At 51.4% G+C, this 10505-nt stretch overlaps 1 protein-coding gene across 1 annotated transcript in view; it reads right to left on the bottom strand.

Annotated features, from left to right (window-relative positions):
- The window catches only part of Srd5a1 (steroid 5 alpha-reductase 1), a gene marked incomplete at its 5' end in the record, with an annotated part of 27356 nt that extends 16851 nt beyond the window's left edge, over positions 1–10505 (bottom strand). Inside the window, 2 exons of the mRNA XM_010605824.3 lie at positions 1819–1985; positions 10396–10505. Coding sequence (XP_010604126.3) covers positions 1819–1985; positions 10396–10505 — 277 coding nt within the window. The remainder of the gene's footprint in view (positions 1–1818; positions 1986–10395) is intronic.

The following is a 10505-nucleotide window of genomic DNA, read 5'->3' as shown; positions in this document are numbered from 1 at the left end:
GGAGGGGAGAGAAATGGGAAGAAAGCAAGAGCCAAGATACAGCACAGAGGTGCGAACTCCCGCCGACGGATGTGACGATTAAAAGACATTGTCAGGGTCTCAAGCTCCACCCCAGCGTCAAAGCATCCATCGCGGCGGTGCGCTGTCTGCACAGCTCCTCCGAATGACGTTTAAATCCTAGCCCAAAAGGGTTCTTCTGTCCTTCGCGCCAAAACAATCCTAACCATCCATTATGAGAATGTCCAGCATATAAACGTTTAAAACCTTCATCTTTCAGTTCAAAAGAAAAAGATGCCGTGATTCCCCTTCTTTTCCTCTGCACCCCCTTCCAGCAGCGGTCACGAGGAGCGGGCTGGAGTCACTGAGGTTGATTCTGGATCGAGTCTGGGTCCACCTCGGACCTGCGACCGCCCTTCCAGAAGCCCATGGGAGGGAGGAAGGAGCTACCCTAAGACCGCAAAAGGCTGGTTCCCTTCCTCTCACTCTCGGAGCAGAAGACAACCACAACCAGGTAGTGGAGAAGCCGGAAAACTAAGCTGTCATTTGGAGTTTCCGTGCAACTCAAGGAAGCCCAGCCTCTCCCTGAGGCACCAATTCCCAGCCTAGGAAAGGCTCTGGGACTTCTCAGCCACTCACTCAACAGGGGACACAGACTGCCTGCCGCGTCACTTCTCAGGTGCAACACAGCACTGCCCTGGAAATAGAGCTCTTATTCTCCGAAAAACTGGCGTGAGAACAGGAAAGTGCTTTGTCAGCTAGAAAGTACTACGCAAGAGTTAGTTCTTGTTATAATAGATTCCTTCACATCACCAGAGCAAAATACAATGTAGGGCACTTTATGTAGTCTGAGGATTTAAGGGACCAACTCAAGACTCCTGGTGTGCTGCCACTGGGTAAGTGACTTGTGCACGAGCTAAGTGTTACGAGGCGCACTAGACAAGCAGGGAAGAGCCCTCCCTCCCCAGGACACCCAGGATTCCTTCGCTTCAGTAGGAAGCACCTCCCAGCACTGGCTGGCCAGCCGCCCTCAGGGTAGGAGCTGGGGACTGCCTGGGAGAAGTGGACCTTCAGGGGAGACCTGGAAGGTGTGTTCTTGGCCCCACCTCGTCCTCTTTCCCTGCTTTGGGGGCAGCGCTCCTCTGCCAGGCCATTCTACCATGACACTCCTGTCTTGCAGCCAGCAGACGACCGAACAAATCCTCTGAAACTGACTCACATCAAATCTGTTCTCCTTTCAAGTTTTTTTATGTCAGGTATTTTTCCCAGCAGTGGAAAAACTGACAGTACATTAAGCATTTTTAATAATCTTGAGATTATTTTGATAGCAAATGGCTTATTTTCACTTCTGCTCAAAACTTGTAATGCTGTAATGAGAACCTGAAAGTACACGTTAATTTATACTAGCTAGAATGCATTTTTTAAAAACTTAAAAAACCTTCGCAAGCCTGACTGTTAATTCCAGTTGGCATAATCACTGCCTGCACTGTCGGAAGGTACTGTTTCTTATTTCCATAAGACGCTAGGAGAAGCTCAAGGACCGTCTCAGATCACAGGGTGAAGGGCAACCAGGGTCTCCTCCACGAGTCATGGCTTCCGGCCTGGGCTCTCGGCAAGAGCAGCACTTGTGTCCTTGAATGCACTTTCCGGCCCCCTGGCTAGGTGAGAACAGCCTTGTGTCCCCGTGGCTGCTCTGTCCTCTGGGGTGTTCACAGGACAGCCCCCCCTGGTTGTCACAGAGCCTGGGCATTCTGGCTAGAACCCATAGGGCATGGCAGAGACCACAGGGACCCGGTAGGGGTGGGGGGACAGGACACTCACCAGCCAGAAAACAGGGCTGGGTCACCCAGTCCTCGGTGTATACTGCGTACTGGCTCAGGTACCTACACTGCAGGTAGCCATTACAGGTACAGAACAGGAAGGCTAACACACAGGTGAAGAGAGGCGTTGGCTTTCCTCCTCGGATCAGGAAGGGGAAGATCAGCGACCTTAGGAGACAGGAAGCAGGTAAAATTAAAACAGGTAACAACCTCTACATTTCTGTTTTAAATGTCTTTGGCTTTTTAGCTTGCTTTCTTGTACAAACGCTACCCCCATCACACTTGTGCCAATTTATTCTATGCTGAGGGATTTTTGATCAATTAGCCATGTTTCAATAATATGCATCACGGTGCCCCAACTCAAGATCCTAGTTATACAGAACGCAAAACAGATACCACGAGAGAGAAACCTGGAGGCCTCGGGTGGCTCTCAGCCCCCACGACCCTATCACTGAAGTGCTCCAGCCTCTGCAGAGGAGGGTTCGGGTCACACTGTCACACCGTCCATCGACAGCCACAAGAACGAGCACAGTGACCGGCCACCCTCCCAGCCCCTGGGCCTTACCGCTCATCTTCACCCTGAATAAAATGGAGACTCGGAGTGGCTAAACAATCTGTACCAGGTGACAGGGCCAGCGAGAGGCTGAGTTCAGGTCAAATCTGACCAATTGCAAGGCCAGGCTTTTCTGCTATACCACCCTAGCTCAGGGGCCCCCACCCAAGCGTTATTGTGAGAAGACAAAAGGACTTCGCACCAGAGGCGTGGGGAAAGGGGGATGAAAGTTCAGACTGGGTTAGAACTGTCTCTGGAACATCGATGCATAGCACACTGAAAGTGGAGATGTCACTGTGGATCCTGCAGATCTTACAGGGACCTAGAATGAACACTTTGTGCCAATAAGTTGGAAACAGGCAAAGCCTGTGAAAGACGCGGGGGGACAGACCTGACTGGAGAGGAAATAAACTTCAACAGTGCTGTGTCCGTGAGACTGCTTAATTTAGACTCATGAAATCCTGGAGGCCGAACTGGACCTAGTGGAAAGGAGTAACTGCAAAGAGGCAGGACAGAATCGCAGGGGACGTCGCCGGTTCCTATCTTGCTGCTGAAATGGTTTAGACTTCAAATCTAGAACTATAATCAGGATAGGAACTGTCTGCAAAGTTAGAGATGCTTTCTGAGGAAAATAACTGTATACCTTAATTAGACCGATGACTGCATAACTACACAGTCACAACTCATCAAACTACAGATTTGAGGTAAATGGATTTTTTTTTTTTGTAAACTACAAGGTGTGATTTAAAAATGTGGTGAATGTTTAAATTTTCAAAAACTATTACAGTAAAAGATACAGTGCCACAAATATTCCTCAAAACTCTTCTCTCTGGCTTCAGACACATTTACCGCATCATTCTTGCCACTTTCCGAAGCGGCTCTGCAAATCCTCGTTCTTGAGGGTCCTCCTGAGATGTGACAGAAAACGCAGTGAGCACTGCTGCTGAGGGCCAACAGAGAGGGTGACAGCACATCCTCAGCCACCTTACTTGGTGTAGCTCATAACATGCGGTGCTGTCTCTTCCCCAAACTCACGATGACCAAGAAAGGTAAACGCGCTGAATCGACTCAGGACCAGGATGCCGAGGCAGCCAGGACCGCACAGCTAAGGACATTCAGGAGAGAGGACTCCAAAGCTGTTTCAGCAACTGGTGAGTACGCTGGGACGAGTGTGTTCAGCCTGTGTGTGTCTGCATGCGTGTGATTACCGAAGGCTGAGATCCTCTGACTGCCTATGAGGGGCCGGGAGTGCTAAAGAAAAAGACTAGAGACTCAGGTCATTTCAAATTACACGGGGGGCTGGGAGGTCAGTACTGCCCCCCCAGCGGGTGCAGACCGAGGCTCTCCACGCCCGCCAGCATTTCTGGACGCACACAGTAACTGGAGGGAGTACAGGTGACTTGCAGGGTGGTGGTGATCTCGGCTCTGATCCGGTGCTGAAGCAAATCTCCTAGTGATGAGGCCGGAAAGGAGAGCATTCCTACCCAGGTAGATGGGGTGAGCCAGGCTGATAAACCTTCCTCTTCTGTGTCACTCATGGTTCTCAAGGAACCAGGACATCTTCGGCTGGTGTCACCTCACCTTTGATCACCACAGCATCATGGACCACCGAGGCCTCAGCTGTGATCGGAGGCAAACAGACTTGTGTTTCCACATGCCACAGCCGGCTCTCAGGCTAGGCAACACGGGGCCTGAGAAGGCTATAGTCAGACTTTAAGTATGAAATGATTTCCCCAGAATTTATGTGGAATGCTCTCATCAGGGGGATGCCAAGGGAAAACTGCTGACCATTACTTTTCCTGTAGTAACTTCTTTAAACAATTCACTGTACTTTTTGCTTATGCCTTACAGATCTCAACAGTGCAGGAAACAAAAAGTATTTTATTATTTGTTTCCAGTCCCAGTATTATCGACAGATGAGCTAGGCAGAAACAGGATTAGGCAGTCAGATAGGGCCAGGTCCTGGAGAGCGTCAGAACAAAGGTGAAATACACCGCAGAGGTCCTGGAGACATACCGGCTGGAAACCAGGCCTCAAGATAGAGACAAGATGACCGGATCTACCCATCTCCTCAAAGAACAAACGCTGGGCCTAACAGTCTAGATAGACACTGGCCACCCTGGTGATGAGGTGGACCACCACCTCCTAGGAAAACCTTTGCTGCTTCCATCCACGCTTCTTACGTGACTTGTTTCCCCACTGCAAACACACTACTACCTAAGGGACTGTACGTGTGACCTTATGGGATGCTCGCGGCTGGGGCCCACATTTTACCCATGTGGGTTTCACCATTAAGACTCCTCTGTAAAGTGGGGTCCCCCAGCTACCCACTCTAATACCTTCCTACTCTTAACATCTGTCATTCCTAGGACTCATTCTTTGATTTCTAGAGAATAAGAACTTGGCGTGTCACACAGTGAAGAGGACGTGAGATGCACTACTTCCTGCAACTCCTGCAGCGGAGCGGTAACAGAACCAGAGCCCTGCTCTTCCCCGCAAGGTGTATCTCCCCATGGGTCTCATTTGGCTCCCTGGGAGCTGCCCAGCAGGGACCTCTGCCATCACGACAGTGATGCCCACAGTCCCTTCAGTCCAGTCGCACTCGTGGTCACAGTCACTGTCCAGAGAACTGTGGGAAACCATTCTTGCCCACCCGAGGAAAGACCACCAGACCACATCCAACCAGAGGCCGAGATCCCTTCAGGTGGGGATTGTATGCTTTTCTTGTGGCACCAGGGGTTGAACCGAACGTCTTCACACTGAGTTCAGCGCCACCCCTTTTATTCTGAGGCAGGGTCTCTGAGCTGCTAACTGCCAAGGCTGGGCTTGAACTTTGGATTTTCCCATCTCTGCCACCACGTCCAGCTGGGGGACACCACGCATGTGGTCTTCCAAGGACTTTAGTCAGGTAAGGCACTGGGAAGGAACAAACCACCTGGCTCCTCAGAGGTCAAAGAGTCTATCTGCTAACTAATCCAATTCTCAGGATCAGGTCAATGGGATACTTCGTGGTCTTACAATTGCCTTCTTACTTTCCTTCCTTTCCATGTAAAGAAATGACTCACATATGATGGAGTTGCATTTATTCTTTGGTTCAACCTTTGTGTCCCCACGGTGGCTAGGAACTTAGAGCCCATTTGGTGATGGAGCTAAGCCTAGAGTCTCAAGAAGCCAGAAGTTCTTCGATGCTCTGCTGCTCGGCACAGGGATCTCCAGGCTGTTTCGACACAACACGGAAGTACCTCTCACAGCTCCTGACGGACCGACGTGGACCGATGTGGACAGACGCGTTTCTCATACTTCCCATTCTACCTTAGATAACTTTTTAAAAATCCTGCAAAACTGTTACTTAGTATCAGACTTAGTATCGGCGTTGTTTTACAGATCAGACGCAAAGGAATCCAGTGCTGAGGACACGGGGATCACGCGCTGGACAGCAGCAGCCCAGGAAGGCAAGGGCCCCATCTGGTTCCGTTCTGCCCAGGGGAGCCCCAGCATGTGCTGTGGCCGCAGACACCGGGCAGGAGAGCACAGCCCGAGCAGTGCTTCCATGAAGTCGGAGACACCCTTGTAGGACTGTGAGCCCAAAGCAGTTCACACAATTTTGAATGTTTTTCTTTCTCTGTATCATTATTGCTTAGAAAAAAAATGATCAAAAACTTAAGAACAATGAAAGAGATGGGGAAGAGACCATAGTTATCATTCCCTGTAAGTGAAGCAACTGTGGGTGATTTTTATTTCCTCAGTGTGACGGCGTACATAATTTCTCTGCGTAACATTTCACAGATTTTCTACGATGAGCACACATCTCAACTGCAGTCCATCGATAGGCACCATCACATCTCAAGCCTGGGTTCCTAATACATGCAGAAGGAGCAAGTCAGACAGAGAAATCACACTTCCTGGGGTAAAGATCTGCAGCTGCTGACTGAACAGCTTCAGAGATAATCAGGCAACATTAATAAAAGAGCCAGGCACTCAGCCCGGCTGGGAAAGTTTCTGAATCCCAGGACCACGGAATACCCAGGAAGCACAGGGATCACGAGAGCTCCCCTGGTGTCCACATCCCTTGCCTGCTGGGGACAGGGGCAGGGAGGGCCGCGCTTCCCCCACGCAGCCCGCTTCCCCCATGCAGCCCTCGTGTGGTTTGGGGACTGTCAGCGGGTCACTGCCTCAAAGTCACCAAGCGGAGCTTGTTTGCCTGTTGCCGGGGAGGGCAAGGACTGTGGAAAAGTGTGCACTCACTCCCAAGGGCCAGGACACAAGCGTGCACTTGCAGGACAGTCCTGTGTGCACTTAAGGCCACATGTGGAGTGCTCTGTGACCTCAAGTTCCATGCGTGCCTCATTCACATAGAAAACTAAGGAGTTATTTCTTGAAGTATTTTCCTTATGACCTGAATGATAACAGCCCACTCCCCTTGCAGTGACAAGCATGGCCTTCATCCAGCAGACCCTAGCTCTCAACATCGGGGACACCCCATTCCCAGCACAGCCGCAGCTGCAGTACCCTGGAGTGGGGAATGATGATTCCCGATCCGGGGTCATTTAGGTTGTGGTAGATTTCATTATTTCCATGTTCAAAAGTGTGAGTGGTTAACTCTAATAATCTTACTACTTTTTTCTCATCAGTTTGAGATCCAAAACCTCAACAGGCCTGAAATCTGACTCTTGCAGGGCCACATAGGACTTATGTGAACATTTGGCTTTTTCAGACAGCATGAGGGTCATGATGAATATTTCAATGTTCACTGTTCTACACTTTTGCATAAACTGTTTTCCTACTTCAAGTATTTAGATCCACAAGGCCAGGGCATTCAAAGACAAACTGACTTGGGAAGCCCACAGGCTGAGGTGGCCCCAGCACTGAGGTTCTACGGCTGCCACCTAAATCCCAGCTCCTCAGAAACAGCTCCAGGAAAATCACTCAGGGTATTGTCACTGGCTCACTAGAAGCCACCAGCTACCTGGACACTCAACCAATTAGAAATTGAAATCAAGTAGAGATCAATCAGAAGCTGACAATGATCTGAAGCTAGGAACTTGATATAATCAAATATTATTTTCTTGCTGCCCCAAACACCTTAATAAGCAGCCTTCCCTGCACAGACCTCAGTGGGGTCCAAATAGCTTGGGGGCAGGAGGCACCAATTCCTGAATTAACACCTGTTCAAGTAAACTCTTTAACTTAACATGTCTTCGTGTATCTTTTACTGCCCGCTGGTCTCAGTCCTGGCTGTGATTCAGAATTACAAGAGCCACACTGCACAGGAGAGATGGGGCCAGGCTTTCCCAAGAGGCTGTTCTGCAGGAAACCATGCCAAGCAGCAGAGGCTTGTTGGGTGGTACTGGGGATGGAACCCAGGGCCTTCATGCCAAGCTAAACCGCATCTCCAGCCCCTCCCAAACTTTCACTTCTGCTTCAGCCTCCCAAAGGGCTAGGAGGACGGGAGTGTGCCACCATGCCCAACTAAGTGAGATTCTTGAAGCCTTGGTCATCGGGAGCAAGGTGGACCAAGACAGCACTGGATCACGGCTCCAGTTGGATGCCATCCTGGAGATAGGTGTTAGGAGGGGTGACCTCCTGGGCACTGGAGTGCCTACACGTTGGGGTCATGCCCACCTCCATCCACGGCCCTCTGTGTTCGTAACGAAGGTGGCTCTGAAGGAGTCTGGCAGGCAGTGTCCTACACGCAAGCACTTGAGACTCCTGGCCAGGCAGTGAGGAAGGGTCCTTTGGACTATTCAGTGCTCAGCCTGGGCGGGGACATGCCCAGATGCAATGAAATACAGGAGAAACACCAACATCACAGCAGCACTGGTGACAGCAGGACACTACTGCCAGCGTCTGATGTCCTCTGGCCGAGCAGGACTTTACAGGGAGCTTAGGGGATAAGTGGCAGGACATGTAAGACAGGGCCGCAGGGAACAGAGCTGGTGATGAGGGGCAGCACTAAAGCGCCAGCCCAGGAAGACCTGGGGACAGAACACAGGGCTGGGACGAGGGGATGGCCAGTGAGGAGGATGAACTTGGGGACCAGGTGGGGGAGAATGGAGTGCAGCCCCGAGTACACACCTGCAGCAGGCAGTCAGTGACACATCAGATGGGCCAGACAGGCCATGCAGCAAGACTGAGCTCAGTGTGAGTCCAGGCAGGAGACTTTAGCACAGACAGGATGCAGATGGCCCCCAAACTATCAAGGACTGTGACACCCACGCAACATGTCCCAGATTAAAGACTTGCTCAAAAGGTCCTCTGCCCTCCTCCTCCCTCCCAGAGGAAGAGCAGGAGCAGTGTGGCTGGGTCTTCATCCAGCAGCTCTCCTCCACCAGGCAAGCCATCTTCCTCCTGCAAGTTCACTCCTGGCTTCCTACTCCTGCCTGCTGCGGGAGTCTAGGGCCTCTGTCCCCTCACGTCCACCCTTAGCGCTCGCTTGCTGAACAGGGACACAGAAGTGCACAGCAGTTCTTCATCCTGGAGCCAAGTCTATCGCTCCTTCTCCTGGCTCCCTCTTCATCCATCCGGGTATTGTCACTGGCTCAGGGACCAACACTCATTCTGCAGTGCCCCACACGTGGCGTGCACCACCCAGGGTGGGGTGTGGCTCACTCTTCCTGTTCTGTACTGTGCACTGCCCAGTTCTACAAGCTCTGTAAGCTCCACCCCAGGCCTGGCCAGCATCTCCGGGCCCCTCCCAAGGGCTCCTGTCATCTGGAGTCCTTGGGCAGAGCTGGCTGGGCCAGCCAGGCGGCCAATCACCAGTACTAAGTGCCATTTCCACCCTGGTTCTCACCCAAGCAGTGCCCCCTTCAGGTCAAATGACTACTGAATAAATAAAGTGCTTAAGGAGTACGGAAAATGTTTATCCTTTTATCTGGAAAACCTAAATAAATGTCTCCCAGCCACATGGGCTTTATGCCTATTCACATGACAAGCTTTAAAAATATATATATAATATCTCCAAGCAGCTTTAAAACTGCACCTGACCCAGCAAGTCCGCCTGGAGCAGCTTTTATAAATACTGTCCAGGAACCGGGGACTTTAGTCCCAGTAGTCCCTCAGCCAGCAGCCCCAGGTCACATGTGCATGCTGATCTAGCCAAGGTCCTCCTGTGTGTGTTAGGGTCCTGGCGCTGCGATCGCCGGCTGCATTTTCCTGGTGCTTCTTGGCTCTTAAAATGACTTCAGGCTCTTAACTTTAGTTTCCCTCCCCCCAAGGTCAAAGCGGTCTGGAGAGGTTAAACCTGTTTCTGTAGGAGTGAACCCATAAGGGCAACCTGGCGTGATAGGTTAAAAGTAGCCCACTCCTCATAAATAAGCAATAGCCCAGCCCAAAACCAATAAAACGATCTTCCTTTCTTTGTTCCTCTCTCTCTCTTCTCTCTCCTCTCCCTAACCTGCCTTCCCTAATAAAATCTCCTGTCGGACCTCTCAGTGTGTGGCCTAGTTGTTGAGGATCTCTGTGCCTCTACAGTGTGTGTGTGTGTGTGTGTGTGTGTGTGTGTGTACACACGTCGTTTTGAACCGCCTAAGGGGGAGGCAAAAGTCTCTGAAACTGAACAGAGCCAGACAGAGGAACTAGAGAAGTTTTAGGGGACCAGGTTCACGCGACAAGAAGAAAAACTTCACGGGGGGGGGGAGCGGCGGCAAAGGTCTCCAGAGAACAACAGAAAAAGATCGCACAAGGGCGAGGCAGTGTCTTACCATACGGCACTAAACGGCTGCCTTGGCCGTTTATAATAATACAGCTCGGTGGCGCAGCGCCTGGCTTGCAAGGGTAAGGTCCTGAATTCAGTCCCCGATACCGAAAAATAAAAGCAAAACAAGACACGCACGCAGGCACGCAGGCACGGACAAAACCCGGCTATTTTCATCAAAGAAACAAACTCCAGGATGGCTGCACAACTCACTTTCCAGACCAGTTTCACCTCACCCCTGTTCCCCCCGCCTCTCCCTTTCTGGAGACGACTACTCCAGACCGCTCCCGGCCGGGCACCCCGGCCACGCCAGGTTAGGCCGGGCTGACCTGTGCACGTAATGGACGAAGTACATGGCTAGCAGCACGCGGTTGGGCAGGCGGTCGAGGCGCTGGGGGGACGCGTAAGTGCACCCGAGCAGCGGCCAGGTCAGCGCAGG

This window comes from Fukomys damarensis, unplaced genomic scaffold, assembly GCF_012274545.1.
Source record: "Fukomys damarensis isolate Sample0158 unplaced genomic scaffold, DMR_v1.0_HiC HiC_scaffold_1, whole genome shotgun sequence".
Taxonomy (NCBI): domain Eukaryota; kingdom Metazoa; phylum Chordata; class Mammalia; order Rodentia; family Bathyergidae; genus Fukomys; species Fukomys damarensis.
Note: the sequence above shows the minus strand (reverse complement) of the source record. Positions and strands in the feature narration are given on the sequence as shown.